The following is a 26,709-nucleotide window of genomic DNA, read 5'->3' on the forward strand; positions in this document are numbered from 1 at the left end:
GTGCAAGCATGACATAATTTGCTTGACAACTGACTGGGTAATATTAACATGTATTCGCATATGCAACGCATCCAGTGCTTCATCGGATTGAATTGCAACTAACTTGCCTCGACCATCCGAACAATTCTGTGTACATTTTAGTATTTAGACACGCGCAATACGCGCTTGCGGAGGGATAATAAAAAATTTGATAAGAATACGTGTGATAACAAAAAGTGAGGTTGGCAGACTTAAAACACCTGTGACGATTATTAGTTTAATAGAACGTGGAAGGGATAACATGGCTACCGCCTGGTGACGTTCGTTCGCCGTCGCCGTCGCGAAATCAAATGCTCCCAAAAACATCTGGTGAACATTTATCGGTGTAAGTTCCGTAGTTTTCTCGTGGTAATCGCATATTACGTTTGGTGAAAAGTGTGAGGCACGATGATGAACATGTGGAAAGTACGGGAGTTAATGGATAAGGCGTAAGTATGATTAAGTCAGTTACACGCGATCTAACCTTGCTTTTACTTTTTTTTTCGACGCACTCCACTATACTTGTACTAAACGCTGCACGATTTGTCGTCTTCGTTCGTTGTTAATTACCTTTTCCAAATTATTTAACAAATCATTTCGTGCCTCTGCGATCTCGTACTCGACATTTACATTTCACATTTGCTAAAAATCTAAATAAGTCAAGGTTTCTATGATCTTATTCCTGTAAAGATTTTTCAGACAAATTTCTATAATGATTATGCATATACTCTCGTTAGTTGAACAAATTGTCGACAGATAATTATACCCGATCGAATAATTATTCGATCGTGTATAAGTTTCTGGGTCAGATAACAGGGAACTTCTTTTTATAAGGCATCAAGCAATGTCGTGCTGCTGTTAAAAGATAGTGTAATTTAGATATACTTTTTACTGTACGTTTTATTAGCAACAGTCTGTGTATTATCTTGCACACACTCGTATATATTTCGTTGTGTCCTTTTATTATTTACCACTTCTATGGCATTTCGAAAGTCAACTTGCTTGTCGGTTACACATTATTAGTGCGAACAACAATTTTTTCGACTATTAATTAACAAATAATATTTACCAAGTGTTTCTAGAAAATAAGTGAAAAAGATGTGTTTTCGTCACGTTTGCAATAAAATTAAATCCATTCTTTTGTCTCTATGGAACACAGCAACAAAAAATAAGTTGCCTACGAAAAGGACTAAAACAAGCAGACAAGTTGTTTAACAAGTTGAAAAACAGGTTATTTTCTATACTACGTAAGATCGCTAATTCGGAGAACGTTGTAGACGTAAACACTAATAAAATGAATTATATTGACGTAATAGCTGTTTTCTTCAATAAAAACATTTCGACGCGATTGTACAGTTACGTATTGGTAATAAAAATTTGAGGCTCATAAACATGTGATATTTTTCTAGCAATCACGTAGACATATTTATAGCAATACGTAAAACATTAAAATCATTATTACGTAACAGTTTGCAACAAAACAATTAACGAAGTGGCTTCTTCGATTTTCACTTCATCGATTTCTTTGTTTATATTTTTTCATTCACATACGGTAGAACGTAATGCATTCTTGTGGGATTTTCGCGGTTGCCATTAAATTATACTTTCATGGACTTCTGATCGCGAGTAATGCGCGGGAAAAATATTCATGAAAATTGAAAGCGAAAAGAATGTCACGTTTCGATGAACGTTCGGCCTTCCTTTTTTGTGCATAATCATAGGATATGTTTAGTGTAGTGACGGCACCGGTTCTTACACATACACCGTGCACGCGTGCATGGTTAAATAGCGGTTCTCAAGTTACCAGTCTCACCTATGCTATTCGTTACTGAAAAATCCGTTGATCTCTTTTTATTATGGTCCACACAACGTCGAGACGTAATTATAAACTGTACGATTATCATTGAAGTATTTTATTTGTTTAAAATGATAGTCGCGAGGTTCTATCGTAGTTACGATCGGAAATACGAGGTTCTTTGCGATCCGTGGAAACTGAGAAGCGGAAGAGCACCATTATCTCAAACAGGGCTTTCTGAATACAAATGAAATCCACAGGCGGCTATGTGAAGACCCTGATTCAAACCATGATTGTTATTTTAATTGATAGGTGGCTCCCACGAGCGACTATATTTTTAAGCTCATGCGAATTGATGCTTAGTTCTATCATTGATCGATTATATGTGATTGTAAACAATTTTATTATAAATTATGTATTTAGGCAGTTATATTTCCGGTAAATATGAATTGCATCGATTGTTCAGATATCCTCGTTTTTTTTTTAACGAATACATTCACTCTATATAATTTGTTAAATATTCGTAGTGAATAATGAATAAGACATTTATTTTTGTAGCAGGAGTTAACGTATATCTGTTTATAAAAAAGAAATCCAAATTATTATACGTTACTTATGCCATATAAAGTTTTCGTGTATGTAGAATCCAATAATTTATGCTCACAGTAATCTTAATAATTACTATTATCATTCAGTTACGCACGCACGCTCGCGTTTACACTCCATTCATATATCATTATACTAAAAACAGATAAAGATATTTTTTTAACTTAAATATTTCCAAGATGTAATATGATATGTATTGTGGGGCAATGCTTTTACCTTTAACGAAACACCTGATTTCGAAACTGATGCCGAGTGTCGATGTCACAATGTCGTTTCTTATCAGAATCTTATCTAAAGAAGATAAATTTGAAAAAAAGATGTGATCCCAAAACAATGCACGAATATCTTTATAAGACCTTATAAAATATAGCCGTTAAAAACCAAGTGTAACTGTGGATTTTACGTATGTTTAAACTTATCTCGGTTTGCCGTTCTGCGTTATCTTTGAAGGAAGGGAATTACCATCATTTTTATCTATAACTACTAAATATTTATGTCTTCATCCTTTTTTCCAACAATGTAGGACAAATTGTTTCGGAACTACAACTTACGAAACATTTTTTTAATAACATTTTTCTGACACCGTCTTGCGCTGCAAAAAGTTCTGTTTACTGTAGCCTGTATTTGTAAACTTAAAATGTTCTTATTTACAAACAGATTTAGTTTTACACGTTCATAAATTAGTTGTTTGCAGCCCTAAGTTTTTTTTGTAGGTTCCCCGTGCGTTGTACTCGATATGCCTGCTGAATAAGACCTTGAACGTAAGCGATACGATTCTTTGGAAACTGAAAAAGGAATGTTACCATTCATTATTTATTCGACCATGACCAACCATTTAAAGCAATTCGGGCAACAGTGAATACAAAGCTGTTTGCACGGTACAAATATTTTCCCGTTTTTTACACTAAATGGTGATAGATTGTACATTTTCACGCAAATTTATATTTTCTGAAATAAAATACACATGGAATTCGTTTTTATTAATATAAACGTTATTCCGAATTTCGTTAATGCACAAAAATCTTACAAATGTGCTCAATTATATTTGTGTACTCGATTATGATTCGTTTCAAAAAGAAGACACTTGAAATACGTTCGTGGTCATTTGTGTTCACTTCTCTCCTATGTTTCATTAAAATAGTAAAGGGATTGACAGGTGTGATCATATAGGTATTATGCGACAAAATGTAAGTTTCATGTTTTCACGCATTCGTTTCGTACCGATACGTGACAATCGTTGCCGTTGAACAGAACGACAGGTGTAGCATTGCGCCCGACTACTGCCAAGTACGATATTCCGATACGATACGTGATGTTGCTATGGTGCTTCATGGTACATAGTACATCCTTTCTCGCGTGTTTTTGCAACCGTATTCTTGTTGGTACGTTATAAAAAAAACACAGAACTGCTAATGAATTTTTCTTACGAACAAGATTTCAAGGCGTTTGTCCCATTAGTGAAATGATGTGAAAAATAATTTACTAACCGCCAGAGCAGGGAGCCTTGAAAATATCGGCTGAGTTTCCTCTTTCAGTTACAAATATTTACAAATTGATTAGATGTATCAATGACCTTTCGAGACATTATTTGATTGCGCATGTACATATGTTATGGGAAAAAAATTTGCTACAAATAAACTGATAAATCTGAGAACTGTATTTGACATTTCTTGATTTGTTTCCAAGATATAAACAACTTCGGATAAAATATTGATAAAAATGACCAATGATTGCCTACTCCACTAACCGCTCTATCTAATTTGAACAAATTCCTTTTCTTTTCTTTTTTCGATGAAACCTCGGGAAGTGTGTAGTCATCGAAATTGCTTTTTTTCTTTTGGTCGATATGGAATATCGGGTAGTTCAATACAATTTGGTTACGCACTACAGAAATAATCTGTATGCGATATAAATATAACCATGTGCAATTTTAATAGAACCAGTGACCGGAATATGGGGGTTTGACCTGTTTTAGATGCGGTTTCATATTGGGGGTGATTCCTATACATGTGCAGGGATATCGAGCAAACCCTATTATGATAATAATAAATTCCTCTGTCCTTGTAATGAAACGATGTGATCGAAAACAAAATTGTACAAGAATAGTTTCCAGCGAGCGGTAATGGAAATTGAAGGCATAAAAGTATTCTGTTCGAGCTGAGGCGTAAAATTATTGCGCAATTAGCAGGTGTTTGTACTGTCTGCACGCAAACAGTGAAAGTAATTTTACATCGGAGTCATTAGTAGCGGCATATACGTTGTTCTCCACAGTTTCGCTGATCGTTGAAAGTTGCCGTTATTGCAACTCATTAATGAAATAAAATATCATTTTGCAGGACCAATGTGGTAATGAATTATACGGAAACGGAGGCCAAAGTTCGAGAAGCAACAAACGATGACGCGTGGGGTCCTACTGGTATGAATTTTATTTTTCGAAAGACAATAATCCGTTTCGCGCCAAACGTTCTATTTTCTCTGATTTATTAATTTATAGAAAAAATGCATTTATAATAACGTTGGTCTGCGCTCTTGTACTTTTATTCAGTTCGATATATGGTAAAATTAATTGTGTTGCTTGCAATACTTCAGGGGCAATGATGCAAGAACTGGCTCAGGCTACATTCACATACGAGCAATTTCCCGATGTAATGTCCATGTTGTGGAAACGGATGTTGCAAGAAAAACGAAATTGGCGTCGAACTTACAAGGTAAGCTTATTTGCTGTCTACGTATATCTATAATATTTATAAATTAAATTACACATTTAATTATATCGTAAACTATTGTAATATAACGTGTATTGTATTAAACATTGAATTCCATTTTAATTTGTTTATACAGAATGGAAATTGTAATACTATTGAAATAGAGTACAAATATTATTAAAAATTGTGGTATGAAATTTGACTTTCGAGAAAATCAGTTTTGACGAATCGTTAAATATTACTTTGCCTTCTTTATTGTTTCATAAAATGGATGTAGGTAAAGTTTCCGGTGAAATTTCAAAAATTATATATTTTCATGTCGAATCTCTGTATCGAGTGTACTACGATTACCATTCCATTCATTCTGTGTATTATTCATTTGTCCTTAAATAATTGTCTTCTTTTTTGCAGTCTCTTTTACTTTTGAATTACCTAGTACGCAATGGTTCAGAAAGGGTGGTGACATCGTCTAGAGAACATATTTATGATCTCAGATCATTAGAAAATTATACTTGTATCGATGAGTTTGGGAAAGATCAGGGAATTAACATAAGACATAAAGTTAGAGAACTAATTGACTTCATCCAAGATGATGATAAATTAAGAGAAGAGAGAAAGAAAGCAAAGAAGAACAAGGATAAATATGTAGGATTATCGAGTGAAGCGATGGGAATGCGATTCGGTGGTGGTGACAGGTGGACGGATAGTCCGAAATGGGGAAAAAGTAGTATAGATGCATACAATGATTGGGATAGAGAAAATCGTAGTAAAGGTTTTGAAGATACAAATAACAGGTACAGTACATGAATTATGGAGGTATTAATTATTGAGATTTCTATATTGATCAACTCTTTCTGATATGGTTCTCTTTTCCTTTCTGTAGTGATGATGGTGAAAGAGAAGATTCAGATAACGATGTTCATCCAAATCCAAAGAGAGGCGGTAGGGAATACAGAGACACCATGGAGAATTCAGACCATGTTAATAAAATTGTATCTGCTGCTTCCACGAATGCTTCACCGGCACGATTTCCACGAACTATTAAAAAAGTCGATCTAGGTGCTGCTGCAAATTATGGAAAGGATCAACCCAATGTAAGTAAATGATAATGGACTGGAGAAATTTAAAGTAATTGCAGGTTTTAATAAGTAGAAATATTTATAAACTCCATTAATTTACAGAATGGTATATCTGGATTACAAAATAGCTCCCTAACTTTACCTATCAAGCAAAAAAGTAAAAACGATATTTTAAACGATATTTTTGATTCTCAAAATGAGAATAATATCAAATCAACAGTTGATGAAGATGAGGATTTTAATCCACGCGCGAACGTTCAATCTGTTGTACAAAGTCAAAATGCTAACACAGATTTTGGAGATTTCACTAGTGCGTTTGGAAGCTCTACTGCAAAAACGAAAGATACCAATGACGAGTTTGCGGATTTTACTTCTGCGTTCACCTCATCTGTAACGATATCTAATCCTACTGTACAATCACAATTGCCACAGACTCAAATGAATTTAATGGGAGCAACAGTACCAAATATTAATAATTCAACGATTAATAACGCCAATAATACCATGTTTATCAATCCACAGTCAGCTAGCGCACCTACAACAACTGCGAGCTCCGCAAATTCAATGCCCCAAAATCCTAATGCAAATAGCAATTTGTTTGATAGTTTAAATCAACAAGTGCTCAATAATCAGCAGACACTGAATAACAATACTGGTATGTTATGCATAATTTTAAATTATTTTTTTTTTAATTTACGTTATGAATATTAATTTAATTCTTTTTATAGCGCCTTCAAATACAGATCTGTTATCAGATTTGGACACTGTAAATTCTATGTCGAGTGGTCCTGTTGACAGGCAACTGAACAATATCAATAATTCCAATCTCTTCACAAATATGAGTTCCCCTGTTGCAGCTAGTCAAGGAGGTAAGCACTGTTCAATTATTATCAGTACATTCAGAACTTCATGATTCAATAATGTTTGAACATATATTTTGTATCTCTGATAGCATACATAGGTCTTCTCATGACATCTTATTACGCCTTGTCTGTCGATATCATAGACTTCATTCAACATTAAATTTAATGTAATAAAAGTCTTTAAATTGTATAATTAAAAAGACTAAAATGAAATTGATTCAATTTGGATATAATAATCGATTTATACATTTGAGATTTTAATAACATTAAATATTGTAATCATATAAAGTATTACTGAATCATAAAGTTAAGAATTTAACACGTGTCACTAATTATAAAAAAGGTTTTCGTCATATTCTTCTTTGAGTATTAAAAGAATAGATTATCTTTAAAGATAATATAATGCCCCCAAGAGAAATTTTCATTGCAGCTTTCGAGATGGAAGAAAGCACCACTTCAGCTGAAAATCTTTCAAACCATGCTACAAACCAACTTTTGGAAGAATTGTATCAGATGGGTTCAATCAAAAGTCAAAACAGTTTGGAAAAACTGAAGTTGACTATTTCTGAATATATTAAATTCTTACCAGGCCCGCTTACGCCACAAAAATACAGCAATCTTGATTTTGACTCAGAAATTGATTGCATGTTGCACGGAAAAATTTTAGGACAAGTTATCCAACTGTTTGACTCCAGTTGGCCACTACAGAATAATACATTAGATCCGTTACTTAAACAATTGATAGTTATCGACGGTGCAACATTGCCGATTTTAGCCGAAACTTTATCTGTATTAATCGATGCACTAAATAATATCGATACCGAGAACAACATTTACATAATTACTATAATTTTGGAATTATTAGTAAAAAGTGACTCTTTGTTCTCTGGAATAATCGATGCATGTAGGTCTAAACCAAAGAATGTAAGGCAAGAAGTGGAATTAGATCAATCCTGGCACGATACAGTGCAAATTCTAATTTCATTACCTAGTCGGGTAGCTAATAAACTAAAGTGCAAAACACTGGACACTTTTCTTCCTCAAACGTATTTTAAAATTATAAATTTTCATATTGCTCGTGTAATATCCTTTATAAATTCTGGGTTACAACATGGTATTAATGTAGATATTAAACCGTTAACGATGCTAATCAGTAAATTAGTAATCATTGCAAGAACAGAAAACATGTTGCCTCTTATCACTATTTTAACGCAATGGTGTTTCCAAAACAAATATAATGAACAAAATTTAATACAGAATATATTAAAGGAATTAGACACATTGAGTATAGGACCAATAGCATTATTATTTTTAATGCACTGTGATATAAAATTTGGTGTATATTCAGTTTTTGGAGATGCAATATCGAATTCGAATTGGAAATATATATTGACAAAAAAAATTCCGTTAATGTCGTACTATGACGACGAAAAATTAATCATAAATTTGTCTTCATACTTATCCAAATTTCTAGGTCAAGATCGCACTCTTATTGAATTGTTAATTAGACTTATAGAAATTTGGGGTGACGAAAGTGCTTTGAATCATACTTCTGTGGAGCAACATAAATACATTACAAAATTGATTGTCATGTGTTTGAGGAAATCAAAGGATTATTTAAGTAGGGACGACAAAGACAATATTCAATTGTTGCTGCTTTCTGGTGTATCAGTTCATTTTCAAAATACACATATTCTTTTAAGAGCAATTGGAATGTGTGTCGGTGAAATTTTTAGTAAAGAATTATTTGAATCAGACAAAGCACCGAAACTGTCTTTCGATTACAGTACTATGCCCACAGAGGTAGTAGAGTTAGTTCAATCCATGAAAGCGGTTGGTATAATAACTGAAAGTTCAAAAACAGAGGAATATGCAGAAATAGATAATTTAATTCTTGATAATATTGAATTTGACACGTTAGGTGATAAGAAGTTATATGAATTAGGCATAGAATGTAATCTCTTATCCAAGAAGAATATAGAAACTGCTAATGGCGATAATGATGAAGAAATTCCTGTTATAAATTTACAAAAATCGAATAGTTCCTATAAAGAGACTCAAGAAAGTAGTGAAATAATCAAACACAGTAATAATACTGATTCGGAATTAGATAGTGATGATGACTTAGTACCGTACGATATGTCTCATGATACCAAAGTGAGTGAAAAACTACGACCAGCTTATTTACGAGATTTACGTGATAATTTAGTGAACGAAAAGAGTTCCACAAATTCGGACATTTTTTCAGAATCATTAAAAGTCTGTGAAGAATTAATATTAGCACAACTGCCAGGTGATGATGTAACATTTGCTATTGAATTGCTTGAGCTCCTTGTTACCCTTCAAGAATCTAGTTATGTAAAAGACTTTGATGTATTGCGATTCAAGTCTTGTGTAGCTGTAGTTATCACTTATCCTAAAGAATGTGCTAAATATTTGTGCGAACAATTTTACATGGAAGTGAATAAATATTCTGTAAGTCAACGATTATTCTTCTTAGATATATTAGCTGAATCAGCAAGAAGATTATCGAGTATTCCAGTTATTAAAGCCGAAGAAAATAACTTCCATGAAATAGTACCTAAACCAAAAAGAAAAGAAATTTCGAACAAAGTATCTTTGTTGATTAATACTGAAAAGAGTCAACAGTATAAGGTACTCTATAGCGATGACATTGACGAATTTGGAAAATCTAATAATGAAACTGAGTACGATTGGCGAGAAATTGTTGATAAGAGGATTGAGAAAAATACAAGGAGATATACGCATAGTACAAAATCTCCTAAAACATTCGAGAACAAATTTGGGAATGTTGCGTCCTCGTTTTTCTATCCGCTGATGTATGGTTTTGGTAAACAAAATACGTGTTTAAGTAGTGGAAATCAAATATTTACAGATCAAGAGAACATTTTGTTAATTCGATATTTAAAAACATTATCGACGATAATGGTGGCATCACAAAATTGTTTATTAGCTTCTAAAATGGGCAAAGAAATGTTAGAAGTATCGTGGATCCTTCGATATCATAATGAAGCGAAAGTTAGACTAGCAGTAATAGAAAATATTATAGCTGTTCTTGTTGCAGTACCAAAAGATACGGTTATAGATGAATTATTCGATACTGTTATGGAAATAAGATCGTGGCTTTTCTATTCGTCCCAGAATGTAATTACTGGCGACCATGATACAGAATGTAGAAGCTTAGGTGCCAGCGCGATATCTTTGATTGATTCAATTATAGACACTAGATTTAGTTAAGGATAGTAAACTTCAGTAACACATTCACTTAATTTACAAAATCTCAGTACGATTAAACAAATTTTTAAGTACTTTCATTTTATTTTATTACTTACCGCGATATAAGTTACGATAACTAAAGAGAAAATGATTGATTTTTTTTTAAAATTGTAATAACTTAGTATAGTTTATGTTAAATAAACAAAAAATTCATTATATTAAATAAACACATTTACATATTACTAACTTTTAAATATTTTTACCTTTTTAACACATTATTAAACTATTATAAGAAACATGAATGAATACAATAAAGTAATAACAAAGCTAATGTATTATTACAACTGAAACTAATGTCACATTTAGGATCCATTGGATTAACACCAGTTACAAATCTTCTTACCCCTACGACAACCAATTCCAAAACGTCATACCAGATTTCAAGTAATGTGCCTGTACAAGTTGGATCTACATGGGCTGGGTCAGGATTGAACATAGATCTTGACAATATAATGGGAAGTAAAGCAAAACAAATAGGACCTGCACCCACAATGAATCAAATGGCTACAAATAGTCCACAACATCAACCTACAGTTATAAGTAAGTCATTTACAAAATGTATAAAATTAATTGTTTATTGATGTAATTTAAAGGACGATAGAGGTATTTTATAGATATTTTAAATATATGGTAATACATTAAATTTTGAAAAACCTAGTGACATGTACAAGTATCACGACTATATATATAAATTACAATTTTATTCTGCAAGATAATTTCACAGTTAAAATATATTATTGATATTATCACTCGCGTGATATACTGTTAAGGAAATAATTTATTTAAACATTTTTAATATAATCATTCTAGCATCACCAACAATGGGATATACATCACCTATGATTCAACCACAACAACAACAAGCAAATCCAGCATTTTTTCCAGCATTTCAATGAACATTTAAATAATTGAATGCTAACTTTAGTGAAACTAAAAGGCATAAACTGGAGTTAAAATAAATTTTCTATTTTCTGGGCGGAGCAATCTAATTATATACAGGGTGCAGCTGTAAACAATTGAGTTACATAAATGTGAAAGAAATAAGATCAGTAAAATATATTACATAATCATGTGTTCAGAAGTAATTCAGAAGGAAATATTTCAAATTTTTTAGTTGAATAGTTGACATACTATTTACATGATTATTATGTTACTAGTATTCTTCTTTTATCTAGTAATTAGAACTATGAAAAGCAATTTACCGATGAAGGTAATATACATACATATACTCATGACGAGTGCTAAATAAATTACATGACTAGATAAAACTTTAAGAGCAGCTGTATAGATCAATTAAGTTTCAATATATCTGTGAGTATGTATTTGTCAAAGTGATATTTCTAGCATAATATATGTTCCCAGTAACATTCCGCAATATGAATATTGCACTTTTATAACGAATATTTACGTTATTTGCAAATTATGCGGGAACAAATCAGGCAGACTTGTCCTACACATTTTATACATAATGTAAATTGAATTTTGCGACGAATCAGGATTATGCCTTACGTGTATAATATATTATAAGAATGTATGCATGAAAGTGATTTATAGAAACTTATGGGAATGTAGTATACTACTTTTATTTACTACGGGATATGAGACATTCTGTTAAATGTTATTTAATATTTCGAGGGAATGGAGAATACTTTTACAAAGGTTGAATATAGTTAAAATATAATTATTGCAGCCTTTAAAAAGCTGTGTTTACATTGTCGACGTGATAATGTAAAAATTGTTTGACTTTTTTATTGTGGATATTCAAAGTTGATGATATTCGTCTATAAAGAAGAGCCGAAGACGCAATAACATCGGTAATGATAAGTGCTTCCCTATTATAATTAATTTTGCACGAGAAAGAATCTAGTATTATTTATCAATACTATATGAAATTAGTACTATGTAAGGAGATATAGGTGATTATAAACGCATGAGGCAGGACACAAGATATTATTTTACAAAAAAGAAGCACAGAGGCACAAAATCAGCGCAACAGAATGTTGTGGCGCTTTATGAGCGCTCCACTCAGCATGATGATTTAATAATATAATGTGTTTATGATTCATTGTAAACTATTCGAGAAGTTTGTAGCTATGTAATTACATAATTATACAAAATTTAATCATCCTTGTGATTGAATGATATTCTAGAAATTTTTTAAAGTAGGCGAAGAACGTAAAGATACTAAATAGCACTTCCTTAGTTACTTGTTACTAACGATTAAAAAATGCATATCTTTCCGAATAATTGTTTACGTAACTATCACAATGAGAGAAAGATAATTATTAATAGTTAAGTATTAACTATAACAGAGTATTAAGTCGTATTTTCTTTATGTGTGCTGTTTATTAGCAATGATTCCATAAATCTTTGCTGCATGATACTGAAATACATTATGGAATGATTTGTTATAGAGTATTTAATAATGAAAAAATGTTGCAAATTTTGTTTGCATGCTGTATTCGTTACTTTTTATTTGCAATGGTATAACATATTTTATATACATTATGTATTTAGTAGTAACATCTATATATCGATTATATTTTAACAAATAGATACTGTAAGCTTTTGTTATGTATGCTGTAAAGGGGAGAAAAATTTAGAAATTATTTCAGGATTTGCAGCAAAGTTTGGGTTTATATTTACAAGTGTTCTTGAATGAATGATTTAGGCAAGCCATTGCTTTCATAGAACATGTATTATAAGTAATAATATATATAGTACAGATGATCGAACAGTTTTATTGTTAAGTTGTTATGTCAAATTCTGTTTGAATTACCGTAAACTTGATGTGGAACTACTTACAGGCTTCTATGCGAGTATCAGAGACTGAATCTTGTAAGGGAGTAACTAATCCTTTACATTTTCCATTATTTGAGCATTTTATATGAAACAAAATGTTTGATGTAGATGGGAATATATTTTTAAAGTATTAAAATATACATAGGTATGTGTATCAGTATATGTATATACACGCGTGTGTATTATTGTACAAACATAAACAATTATAGTCAATACGAGTAGGCGTGATACTACTATCATTGAAGCCGCTTGAACATACAGAGGCACGATTACCGTTTAGAATTACAGAGGCCTTTATAAAGTCAAAACTGTTGAATTAAAAATACAGATAAAAAGTAGAATCATGGAAACTAAAAATCTTCTTTGTTTAGTAAATAAATTTTATAAATTTTTACGTATAACATTGGTAAAAAAGTGAATACTTAAAGATTTATATTAATTTTAAACTTGATAAATACAATGAAAGAAAATTGATATTTGTCTTCTTAAAATATGCTTAACTAGTTTCTTTTTAAGAATAAATTGTATTTTTATGCTATTTACGCGCGATGATATTGTCCATTGTACATTTGACGAATACGATTTATAAACTTGATTTAATTACACTTTGTTAATGTCATTCATATAGATGTTACAGATGTACTTATAAGTTCGTAATTGTTTATTGTGTATATACGAAACAGAAGTGACAAAAAACTTACAAGTTACGAGAGTTTCAAAAATAATTTTTATTGTTATATCTTTATATATGTATAATTGCGTTTATATCGAAGTATTTTGCAAATAAGAAGTATTACATTGAAATCATTAAGCAATACATGTATACTGGTACATATCAATGTTAATCGCGCGTTTGGAATACATAGTTACATATGCCTTAACGTTCTATGTATAAAAAAAAGATTATTATTCCTCTAGCAAAATTCAGGACAGTCATCATGTCGCTTATGGTACATACGTGCGAATGAAAATTGATAGTTTATTGTCGATTCTTGACTGAATATTGTTTATAGTAGTCGCGGTATTTGTAATTATGAATTCAGGTATTTATACTTACATCACAATTTTATCGTTATTAAATGCTCATTGGTGCTGGTGTTAATATGAATTATGAACTATTTTAATTTACGTCTCATTTAACGTTATAAAAAATACCTTGTCCTTGCATTGGTAATGCTCAATTAATTATCCTGTACTATAGACTTTTCCTATAAATTTCAAACGCAATTTCTTTTAACATTAAATATTTTACTACATGCTCGAATAGGAATAAGTATATTGCATATATTGAGATTTACAACTGTAAGCTTCTTTATATGTTCTTTTATAAAAATAATTCTTAATTACTTTATTAGTGTTACAAATTTACCCTTTTAATAAAAAGATAAATACAGAATTTTATTAAAAAGATTATCGTGTTGAATGTGAAATGAAGATGTATTTTTGCTATACTACAATCCTATATTTGTACTACACGTACTTAGTAAATGTAAACTACTGATCCATACAATATTAGTGAAATTTTACATTAAAAAATTCTTTAAATAGTTCAATATTAATTTCATATATAATTTAATAAGAAATTTTTTTATTTGAAAATCAAGTAATTTAAGATCATTTTAGTAGTGTAGTAGAGTAACAACCATTTTACTACATTTTATTTTACAATAATATATTGTTTAATAAATGAATAACTAATTATAAACTTACAAATTTAAATAATATATAGATTTATTTCTAATTTCGTACATATCGAAATTCTCGGTAAGTGAACCAAAATACTGGTAGGGAATAATTCAAATTATATACATACACCATAATTTCTTACGTCACAAGAGATTATATTTTACAGTTTCTTTATAAAATAATACAGATTTTTTAAATAAACTTCAAGAGACAATTGCACGTGAAGTATATGAAAAATATGTAAGTCTATAAATTATGTGATTCAGTTGTCAATTTTCTTTTACAAGTAGTTTCTTCAATTATTAGAAAAGTAAATAATAGTCCTAGAAAGATTTTAGTTATAATTGGAATTACTTAGAACAGGGCTCGGAATTAATTATACATGACAGAGAATTTTCAGAGACTGTTCTCAAATGTGCTGCATCGTCATACCCCTAATCCCACTTGTGAGATTCTCCTACAGCACATTTCAGAGCAGTCTTCGAAGTATGCTCTGTCTTTGTCACGTACAGTTTATTTCGAGCCCTGATTTAAAATATAACATGTTCAATATTTCAACGTATATTCAATTTAAGCCGTTTAAAGAATCCTTAAATTGACTGCATTCAGTATATTAATGCAATTTGGAGAAACACTCCGATATATAATATTTTATTCAGCTTCACCAAGACTTTTCGATTTTCTCTTCTTCTTCTTTTTTAACGGCTCTTCAGTTTCATTTTGTACGCCATTTTCAACCAATCCATTTTCGGTGCCGTTTTCTGTTCCATTTTCAGTTCCATTTTCTAGGACATCTCTTTTCCTTTTCTTGTCTTTCTTCTTTTTCTTTTTGGGTGTCTCTGTTTCCATGCTTGCCAATATTTGCGCGGCTTCTTCCAACGCTTCTTTCATTACATCTATATTCTTCTTAGGTACTTCACCAGTCTCATAGAATTTCAATCTATCTTCTACTTGCTGTCTCAATTTTTCACCAAACACATTAGTTGGTGTATCAGTAAAACAATCAATTCTCGATGCAATAGAGCATTTATTTGCTAGATACCTCGAAATCCTGCCCTTATTCTTTGTACCTGCACGACCAATAAAGGTTGAATGGAATAGCAGTCCATATTTTGGTGTGTTACCTCTTGTTTTCAATGCTCTGAACAAAGCCTTTTCAGCACCCAATATTTGTACAGTGGACGCTGGATATTTTGCCAAATTTGTAAGAGATCCGGCATGTGCTATTAACCTAGCTCCTACTTGATCGCCTATCAATGTAGCCAAGTTTGGCGCTACCCCAGCCATTTTAGATCTTAAATATTCTGCTAATTGCTTTCTGTAATCGGCTAAAGCAATTACACGTCCTGCAAACATTTCAATATTAAGAAGATCAACAGGGCTAATATCCATTCCCATAGACGATTTCGAAGCATCAACGATTGCTTGAGCTTTAGCACTATCCATAACAATTTCTTCCAGTGCTTCTAATTTCTCTTCAGTGAGTTCTTTCCTGTTCTTTATTAATTGTGTAACTTTGGCATACATATAGTTTTCAGGAACTATTTTTACAAGTTCTGGAAAATGGTAACTATACCATTCCCTGTAATGGAACAATTATAATAAACATTAATAATCAGTTAGGTGTTTTCTCTATGCATATTGAAAAATTATTTTTATTATACATTATGGTTTCTTACCTTATACGCATACTGAATGTATTTACATCTTTATCCAACTGATCTAACAAAGCTATGCTTTGTATAATCATGTTATCCACACGATGAACATTAAATTTAACTTTTGCTCTGGAATAACTATGTCCAAGACCAAGTTGTGCAATGTCAGAACTTTTCGGAGTAAAACCTTTTACCAAGTTATGAAAGTGAAATCTAATTCCTCTAATGATTTCTGGAATGGCACCAGTATGATCACATTTTATACCTAAAGCTTCGCTAATGCTAGCTCCAAGTTTTGGATCCAAGACACCAAGAACAACCTTCTCTTTCTTTCCTGCTTTCGGTATATTTGAATCCAAAAATAATAGTAATTCTTCGGGGACAACACCTTCAGAAATACTATTTATGTTTTCTAATGCTGCTAAAGCAGTTTTGAAGGGTGAGAAACCGATAAGTCTCACAACTGTGTTAAAACGTGATAATTCTGTGACAGATTGTTCAACCTGTGGTAGTAACATTCCTACCTCCTCAAATTCCTTGATGGAAAAGACGGCATAGCCAGCAGCATGCTCGAACAGGACAAATAGCTTCGACTGAAAGATTTAAATAACAATTATATAGATTACTGTCAATATGAGAATTCAATTATAACTAAATCTATACATAAGGTATAAATTGATTTATTAATATAATTCTTAATGACTAGATATCATGAAAAAAACATCATTCAATGATTAATGCCAAACATATTATGTTAAAAGATCTATATTTATATATATATATATCTAATATCGAAGAAAGATTAAATTAAAAATTAATATCGATCTAATTGTTGTGCTACCTTACCATGCTTTGTTCAGTTTATATTCCATTCAATTTTCAAACAATTGGTACACAACTGCGGAAATGCTCTACACAATTGCGGTTAGAAAGCGACCATGTGTTCCGGAGATAGCATAGCGGTGAAATAAAGATGGAGTCTTTAATGTTTCCTGCGTTTGAATTTCTGAGCGCTAACACCAACACATAATATTTCTTTGAAAATTTCATATGTTTACAAACTAATTTCAAAATTAAATCTATCGTTGCGTGAAAATATTGTACTCTAATAACTATGCTGATCGCATAAAATGTCATTTATGTATGTAGTATGGATATGTAACCTCATAATATGTACGAATTTATGTACAATAGTGCTTCACCATATCACGCTATGCCAGGGGCAAAGCGCTTAGAAATTTGAGGTATGGTACAGAAACTACTTTTCTTTGATTGGTTGATGCTCCACAGCCAATCAGTGCTGCCCTCATAGTTTCATCAGCACAACCACAAGCGAAACCAGTCACACCGACGACCAATCAGCTAGCCTCCTTTAACCACGTTGCGATCTCATTCTTTTCGCGAATCCGTACGCCTGGCGACATTCGACTTGTATGACCGCAAGCATGAATGAGTGAGACAGCTTAGGTTTCTCGTCCGTGTGGTCACTCACACGTAGAGCTTGCTGCTTTCATTCTGTCTCTCTCGATCATTTTTCGTTCTCTTTCTAAACCAACTGCGCGATGCTGGATGCGTATTAAAGTAGTGGGGATAAAAGGGCGCAATATGATGAGGTAGAAATGGCATAGGTTCACTACGTACACACATTTAAGCACTACATATATATACATATATACATACTATGTAATACATATTACATTCGTGTTGTACTGTATGTATACGCATATGTACATGTATCCTGTTACGTTATACATATGCAGGAGTGAATGTCTCAGCTTGTTTTGGGATACTTACGTTATATTTAAATAATTGATACTCAATATATTAACATTAAGGCTCGAACAAATCTATCGCTGCTTCGAATAAATATATTCTAAGTTAGTATATTCTCTTTTAAAGTATGCCGTTGTTTTACCGCGTATAGGTTATGTTTACGTGTATTGTTTAACATGATTTTCAATAGAATTTATCGTGGCTTCCCTTTTTTTTAAGAATGGAGTCTCGGACAGAATTTAAAATAAAATCTCCTCCGACCGATGCAATTTCGGCGGTTGAATTTGGACCGAATTCAACGCAATTCCTTCTTGTCTCTTCATGGGATAGTACAGTGCGGTTGTATGATATTCATGCTAATACTATGAGATTAAAATATAATCATGATTTGCCGGTTCTAGACGTTGCATTTCAGGTAATCACGAATTCATCAGTCTTTTCAATTGATAGCTTTCCACATAACGGTGCATTAATTGTAGAAATAAATGAGTTATTGCACTTATGTTTACTTGAAACAGAAAAAGAGCAAATGAAAAATAAAGTATAACACTGACAGAGTAATGTAAGTTAAAGTTTTCTGTGGTAAGAAAAATGACAGTTAAGGAACTGAAACAAAATTATATGTATTTTTTACACATACGTAGTGCTATACATACTTGTATTATTAGTTTTATTGATTTCATGCTTGATGTTATTGTTAAATGGTATTAATTATTTTTGTAATCAAATTTGATTTTCCGTTCACTTGCAACCCCGTAATCTATAGTTGTTTTTATACAGGATGCCGTGCATGCGTATAGCGGAGGTTTGGGAAATACATTAAAAATGTATGATATCAATAGTAATACAGGTATGAGTAATTATTTCTCTCCTATTTACATTGCGTATTTGTTAAATATTACTAATGTGTGTATCTTTATAGAATCAGTAATGGGAACACATGATAAACCAATTAGGAAAATTGAATACTGTGCTGCAGTAAATGCAATATTAACAGGAGGTTGGGACGCAGCAGTAAAACTTTGGGATCCTAGAACACCCACTTGTGTAGGTAGTTATTTACAACCAGATGTTGTCCTAGCATTGTCTGTGTGTGGGGATAAATTTGTAGTAGGTACTGCCAAAAGAAAAGTTTGTATTTGGGATCTAAGAAACATGGCTGGTATGTTTCAAAGACGCGAAAGTAGCTTGAAGTACCAGACACGTTGTATCAAAGGCTTTCCCAATGAACAAGTGAGTATAATTTCTGGAAACTTATCTGAATATTCAATAAAAAAAAAAGTTGTTTCTCAATGTTCCAATAACTTTCAGGGGTACGTCCTAAGCAGTATTGAAGGTCGTGTAGCAGTTGAATATCTTGACACCACACCAGAAGCACAAAAAAAGAAATATGCATTTAAATGCCATAGGATAAAAGAAAATAACGTGGAACATATATACCCCGTGAATGCTATTAGTTTTCATTCTACATATAACACCTTTGCAACTGGTGGCTCAGATGGATACGTTAATATTTGGGATGGTTTCAATAAAAAACGTTTATGTCAGTTTCATAGATATAATGCTGGCGTTGCTGCACTTAGCTTTAGTCATGATGGTTCTGTGCTTGCTATAGGAGTGTCATATCTGAATGAAACTGAGATTCCACCGGGTGGAAAAGACGAAACTGAAATTTATATAAGATATGTAAATGATCAGGAAACCAAACCAAAATAATATCATATTATTGTTACATAATTTTTTATAAACGTAATAGATTGAAAATTTTTTAATTAAGATCTGCTTTATTATTAAAGCAGTAAAAATTGAACATTAAAGCCTTTTCATAAAAATTGCTCCACTTGCAATGTGTACAAGAAGCCCAGCAAGATGTTCAAGCAACTTTAGCTGTATGTTCAGCAAATTGTTTTGCACAGAAAATATTTCGCAAGTTATCGATTTATTCTGTTCGAGATAAACTGCTAAATACGTGACCAAAGTTTATTGAATATTTTACTGGACACCTTGTACATTGACAGTGTTGTATTTTACATTTTTATATTTTAAATAATTAACTATCAATCACAAAAACAGTACACTAGAAGTAAAAAAAACCATTTGGAATTATTAGGCTAGTCAAATTTTAATAAAATACCTTTTTTGTACAAAATATCTTTTATTTATATAATGGACCAATGAAACAGTATTTACAAATTACATCGTAACATGCTCTATTATTTATAGTACCTTCTATAGAATGTTTTACAAGAACTACTAATATTGAAGCAAAACTTATTTACGACTCAAGATTTGATTTTATCGCAGATGTTTAGCGTGATTTTCTTTATATTCATAAATTATCGAAGAACATGGTAAGGCATTGGAAAGCAAATTAAATTTTTAATTTACAATAGTATTAGTTTCCATTTACAAATAATTACTTTAACATTTAGGTTATTTAACATTTTTAAATTTTCGAATAATGTATGTATACAGCTTTTGCATGTTAATCGTTGCCATGAAGAAATGTAGCAGGTTTTAGAATTAATTTTGTTCTATCTCGAACTCGATCTAGTGTAACTAACGACAGCACAGGTAGGTATATTATGTTTTATAATATGACTTTATATCTTATTATTGTCTATCTACAATTATTATCAACTTTAAATTGTTATATAAAAAATATCCGTTTATAAAAAGCTAGAATTCAACATTTTTTAAAGAGAAAATTTTAATTGTAAATACAGAATTCACTTGGCCTAATTATGAAAATATTTTATGAAATCTAATAAATGAAATAAAAAGTATAGGGTCACTGTAAAATAAGCCGAATTGGAAAACAAAGTATTATTTATCCGAAATGCTTAAAACAATCATGGTCGTCAGTCTCAAGATGTTGTTTCTAAGAAATATGATCACTTGCTTCGTAATCGGAATACTACTAGTAATGAAACAGGAAAGATTTCATAGATTGAAATTTTTGAATTATTTGTAAAGAGTTACAAAACTATAACTATATAAAGATTTGACTATAGATATCAATTATATGATACAAGAGTTAAGTTTAAGTGAGTAGAGAAATTTTATTTTAGTTAAAATATATTTATATTACACATATCTTTTACAAATATATTAAGTAAGGTAAGTACAATTAGTAGTATACATATGAAAAATTTACTGATAAGTACTAACTCAGAAATACATTTCTCAAGTTGATATTTCTGTTAACTGACCAAGTAAAATTAATTAAGCATTAATTTTTTTAATATATAGTAAAATTTAAAAATATTTTGATTCTGTACAAAATTAAAATTATATGAAATATCATAAAAATATAAAGAGGCTACAAATAACGATACAAAAAAACGAAGTATTGTGAAAAATTGTAGAAATCGTTCGCTCGTTTACAAACAATTGTGCTAGTCTTTAATATTGCACATTATATTTGCGAGAATGTTATCAGAATTACTTTTTCAACGAATGTTATACAGAATTCAATATTTCTACTAAAAAATAGGTACAAATAAAGCGATTGTTTGTTATATTATCTACATTTCACAGTTATTTAAGCATAAATGAAAATTATTGTTCATTTCCTTGAAGTTATTTTGGGAATTAGTTACTTTTAAAAGCACTTTTTTTTATTTTGCTACACACACAAAGGGGGATTTACCAATGTAATACAAATTATGTTTCAAACACAAATATGCAGTTTAAAATGAATATTTGCGCAAATATATTTTCATTGACTTAAATACATATCTACTTTGCATGCATTTTTGCTGTTCAACAATTTTTATAACATTTCAAATAACAATATGTACAGTAACAGTTTGTACTAGTGACCACCTGCCATTCCAGATGTGTACTTGGAAAACAGTATAATTATTATTGTACGACTTTGTGTATGACAGTTCTTGCATATATTAAATTTTATGCATATCCATATCTCAAAAGGCTTTTCATGTATTGAATGTAATTTACTTCTTTTCTATAATTAGATCTAATTTAATTGATCATTAGTCATTTCTGTTCAGTTTCTGTAATCTTATAGATCATTTTCTGTCTCTGATTAATTTGACGAGTCAGTTGGACTAGCAATAATTTTTCTTAATGTACCACGAATTGTATCATGTGTGGCAAAACTAATTCCTACTGCGATTGGGCCTTTCACCCAATTCATGCTCAATCCCTTATAGAAAGCCAATAGACCTTCTTCTCTGAAAACATACAAAAATGGTGTGTAATATATTTTTTTGTTTTTCATAGAAAGCAACTTTTGCATTGAAAAAGATATATGTTTATTCTAGCAACTTCATGTTTTTATAATACATGGATGTAAAACATTAACATTTTCTCTGTATAAATATAATTATCGCAATTCATAATTATATACATAATAGACGCAATATTCTTTCCAAGTGTACAACATTGAAGACTTAATATAAAATTTTCTTTCTAAAAAAATATATATATATATACATATATGTATATATTCAAACTCACCTGTAAATTTTTGATATGGTCGAACCAATTGTATGATAATGTTTGCCCTTGATTGCCGACGTCTGCATTCTTCTCCGAACGATGTCCAGAGGATAGCTGCTAGTTTGAGCGACCACTCCGGCAATGCCGCCACAAATCAGTGATGTCGAGAACCCAGGAATAGCCACCGTGTACACTGTTCATCGACACGTAGCCATCATCGAACATGAAGCACGCACTTGAAAAACGCCGCCATCGGACTTGTCTCGACAAGCATCGCTATTAAAGTAAGTACTGTCCCAATCGGGAAACAGCCCCGATGTTTCCCATGGGTTCCCTGCTTTACGATCATACACGAGCCACTCTCGTTCGTATAAATCACGATTTTTTCTCTGCGTATAAGCACCGCCACGGCGTCAAACAAGTTTGTGAAAGAACCGACTCACCAGTCAGCATGTTCCTTAGAAGATCGTAGGTGAAGAAACTGCAGCCTGCGTAAGGAACAACACCAAGTAGCGTTGCTGTGAATCCACGGTAATATGCCAATATTCCTTCTTCCATATAAATGCGTACAAAAACTTGACGTAGGGTTTTGTATTCAGCCTTTTGCGTTACAGCCATTCTCGCCCTCATTAAATCCAGAGGATACGTCGCACTCTGAGATGTTACTCCAGCCAACGCGCCAGCAAGAAAATTGAGTCCTGGTTTTTCCCTGTATATATTCAAATTTTTTAGACATTGATACAGAACTGTACTATATGTTAAATATGATATTTTATATTATTTTTAAATAATTTTTCATTTTCATTGTCTCACCTCTCTGATCCGTTTACTCCTAAAATTCTTTTCCATTGTTCATGAGCTGTGAATTGGACAGCCGAATATGGAATAATTCTAACCATGGTTGCGCTATTTCCACGCCATAAGCTAAGCAGACCATCTGCCTTAAGAGTTTTTACTAAGAAGTCTATAGCTGCTTTTGCAGAATATGGTTGTTGTGATATCTGGAAGTTAATTTTTGTGCGATCCAGAGGTGCGATTGTTGTTTTCGCTAATGCGCCTGCAATAGCACCAGCCACCAAACTTGTCCATACCCGCTGTGCATTTGAAATACCATCACTTCCAATATGATTGTTCTGTTTCTCCTGAAATATATAATCAAATTATAATATAATAATAATTTAAATAATCAAGTTATTTAAGAGCACGAGATATACATAGTTATATATATATAATGATGCCTTACGTTTGCTTTTACAATTGTTTCCATTGAAAGAGAAGTTGCAGCTTGTAATACGGATGCTGACTTTGTGTCTGACAATACAGTCATGTGTATTCTTTCAAGAACTGTTTGGCTATTCTCAACTGAATGAGACGTTGTGTGACTATTCATTTTTCAGTACATGGTTTTGGAATTCTAATGGCCTATTATAATTTTTTTAATTATATAACTTGGCCTGTAAATAAGTAGTTTAAGAAAATATATTATATATAATTTTGAACTTTCCAACTTAAAAACTTTTCAATCATTCATATAACAATGTTAAATATATAAATAATAAAATAACAAAATCGTTCAATTCATATAACATACAATCATTTTGCAATTACCTCTTCACTTTTCTTATCAAGTTATTTATTTTGTATGTGCCATCATATACACATAACAGCATCTTATATTTGCGTCATATTACACATATTGCAACATGACTATCATGAAATGATTATCTTATCATGTGTACATACAAGGAACTATAATTATCTAAAATAGACTCAGATACTGAAGTAGAGCATTTTAAATTACTTTCAACTAAATAAACCTAGATAAATTTACTGTATTGCATCGAGATATTATAAAATACAATGTAATAAAATGATTTAAAATAGGTATTGTTCCAATACTTTATTAGATGTTAATTAATTATATAACAAATGTATAAGAATCACAATTATTATGTACATACGAATTTTATAAATTTCACGAATTTGATTAATTTATTTTGTTAATAATCGAGTACAGTACAGTGAGTTTTCAACGGAATGAAATTTTACCGCCGCTAAAACAATGTACTTATATTGACTTTTATCAATCAATATTTCTGCTGTCACTGAATAAATATTATTCACGTATTCGTGTACTAAAAAAATTAGAAGACTTACGTAATATGCATTATCGATGTATTTTCGTAAAAACTAAAATGTTATCACGTTTATTTCAACACAGTTTATTTTCCAACGATTAAATTAACATAACGGGGGATTCAATAATTTAACGGCACACAAGATATTGAAACGATACACGATCCAACTACAATAACAGAATTGACATAAATTATTAACGATGTTACCACGTTAAAATAACGATTTAAAATCTTCGTTTGCATCTCTGTATAAATTTGAATTCCATTTAAAATTGTTTACAACGATTACCTATCTTGCCTTATGAGTACAGAACGTTCAGAATGGTACAAGTTTCAAGCAACTCAGACACAAGCTAATATAGTGACACAAGATCAAAAAAAGACTGTTACCTTTGTTATTTGTATGTGAAAATAACCGGTACGATGAAAATTGTCTCTTTTTTTATCAAAGGTATAACGAATGCAAACAAAAGCATTCGGAACTGATTAAAATGTTTCACATTATTATCTAGACGCCAGGGAATCTTGATTAATCATCTTGCTCACACTGAATCTTCTTGATGAACTGACACTGAACGGTAGCTACATCACAATGACATTTTTGCTTAGCGCGTACTTAGTATACAATGTCATGTTGATTTCGCATGTGCAAATCACATCTAGTCTTCTAGTCCTTCAATTGCAAATGTAACAAATATGTACATACATGCATACTTCTACGTTGACCTTCGCCCGTATTCGGTTATGCTTTCTAGAGGGCAGTACATACTGCTAAATGCAGGGCATTCTTTAAAATTACGTGTTGACGCGTTGAACGCAAGACGTATACATATGCACAGACATAGAAAATTCTACGGGAGGTATAGATTTTATTCTTATTTTCTTTGTTTTCTTCAATTATTGCGGCAGAAAAGTAGTTTCTTAACACTATTGAAAATATTGATGTTATAGAAACGTAGAGAAAACTTGGAAAATGTTATAAACCCAACATTTAACTTTGAATAGTAAAATAATTTACAGTCATATGATATAATCATATGATATATAACTCTTATTTGCAACTATAGAATTTTTTTCTTTACTATGCAAATATCATTGAACAACAAACAACATATAATATTTACATACGTATGTACATTGCAAATACAGCTTATCTATAAGCTGTAAATATTACATTTTACGTAATAGTGTCATTGCTTTAGTATCAGAAAACATGTACAGTTCAAGGTTGCATACCAATGATACACTTGCTTACTTTTATAAAATTAATGAGTACATTATTTAGTATATTATATAATATGAGGTTTGAACGATGTATGCCAGTATTGTTAGATTTGAAGAAATACTATTCTAGCGCCGTCGACGGCAAAAAGTTGGATCCTAGCTTGTGAGAGCGCCACTCTATAAAACAATAAATACTGGTAGATTTACAACTTCCGCTTTAGTGTCATGCGGGAAGTGTAACCATGGCCGATAAAGAAGTCTTCTATGACAAATTACTTGAATTGCTTAGAAATAATTATATTCATTCAATTATACAATTGTATTTCTAATGACGTTTATAAAACAAAATATTTCATCAAAATTACAACTGCTCCGTTACATTCGTTTATTAGGTATGAAATTGTCAATTTGTGACTGCGCTTCACACGCTATATTATATATAAAGCGCTCGTTGGATTATTGATATTAAATAATACAGATCTATTATCACGCAAACAGAGACAAACAGAACAGTTGCGGCAACGTACCTTAAAAATTTTGCAAACATAACAATTTGTTTCAAATATTGCAAATTATATCAGTCGGCAAGAATCCTTGG

At 31.3% G+C, this 26,709-nt stretch overlaps 4 protein-coding genes across 9 annotated transcripts; 2 read left to right on the forward strand and 2 right to left on the reverse strand.

Annotated features, from left to right (window-relative positions):
- Positions 1-68: 68 nt before the first annotated feature.
- Positions 69-10,563, forward strand: Lqfr (clathrin interactor lqfR). Its single transcript, XM_078187269.1, has 8 exons — positions 69-467; positions 4,756-4,835; positions 5,009-5,127; positions 5,536-5,918; positions 6,008-6,218; positions 6,306-6,858; positions 6,932-7,072; positions 7,497-10,563. The coding sequence occupies exons 1-8, from the start codon at positions 427-429 to the stop codon at positions 10,322-10,324; spliced, it is 4,356 nt and encodes a 1,451-aa protein (XP_078043395.1). The 5' UTR covers positions 69-426; the 3' UTR covers positions 10,325-10,563.
- A 700-nt stretch (positions 10,564-11,263) lies between these two features.
- On the forward strand, positions 11,264-20,058 carry Bub3 (mitotic checkpoint protein Bub3). 2 transcript variants are annotated; one of them, XM_078187278.1, is made up of 5 exons: positions 11,264-14,208; positions 18,502-18,697; positions 19,063-19,132; positions 19,205-19,515; positions 19,594-20,058. In XM_078187278.1, the coding sequence occupies exons 2-5, from the start codon at positions 18,503-18,505 to the stop codon at positions 19,996-19,998; spliced, it is 981 nt and encodes a 326-aa protein (XP_078043404.1). In that variant the 5' UTR covers positions 11,264-14,208; position 18,502; the 3' UTR covers positions 19,999-20,058. The 2 variants fall into 2 exon arrangements, with proteins under 2 accessions (XP_078043404.1, XP_078043403.1); XM_078187277.1 differs by lacking the exon at positions 11,264-14,208 and adding an exon at positions 18,221-18,386.
- Positions 14,442-17,501, reverse strand: Nop56 (Nop56 ribonucleoprotein). Its single transcript, XM_078187272.1, has 3 exons — positions 17,356-17,501; positions 16,531-17,102; positions 14,442-16,433 (listed from the first exon to the last, which is right to left on the reverse strand). Exons 1-3 carry the CDS (start codon positions 17,356-17,358, stop codon positions 15,503-15,505), a joined length of 1,506 nt encoding a protein of 501 aa, XP_078043398.1. The 5' UTR covers positions 17,359-17,501; the 3' UTR covers positions 14,442-15,502.
- Dpcoac (dephosphocoenzyme A carrier) lies at positions 19,806-25,799 on the reverse strand. 5 transcript variants are annotated; one of them, XM_078187274.1, is made up of 7 exons: positions 25,278-25,789; positions 24,358-24,508; positions 23,993-24,203; positions 23,563-23,891; positions 23,193-23,458; positions 22,768-22,942; positions 19,806-22,481 (listed from the first exon to the last, which is right to left on the reverse strand). In XM_078187274.1, the coding sequence occupies exons 3-7, from the start codon at positions 24,137-24,139 to the stop codon at positions 22,334-22,336; spliced, it is 1,065 nt and encodes a 354-aa protein (XP_078043400.1). In that variant the 5' UTR covers positions 24,140-24,203; positions 24,358-24,508; positions 25,278-25,789; the 3' UTR covers positions 19,806-22,333. The 5 variants fall into 5 exon arrangements, 4 of the variants coding, with proteins under 4 accessions (XP_078043400.1, XP_078043399.1, XP_078043401.1 ...); XM_078187273.1 differs by lacking the exon at positions 24,358-24,508; XM_078187275.1 differs by lacking the exons at positions 24,358-24,508; positions 25,278-25,789 and adding an exon at positions 24,907-25,261.
- Between the last annotated feature and the right edge of the window lie 910 nt (positions 25,800-26,709).

This window comes from Augochlora pura, chromosome 7 (genome assembly GCF_028453695.1).
Source record: "Augochlora pura isolate Apur16 chromosome 7, APUR_v2.2.1, whole genome shotgun sequence".
In the NCBI taxonomy this organism is placed as follows: domain Eukaryota; kingdom Metazoa; phylum Arthropoda; class Insecta; order Hymenoptera; family Halictidae; genus Augochlora; species Augochlora pura.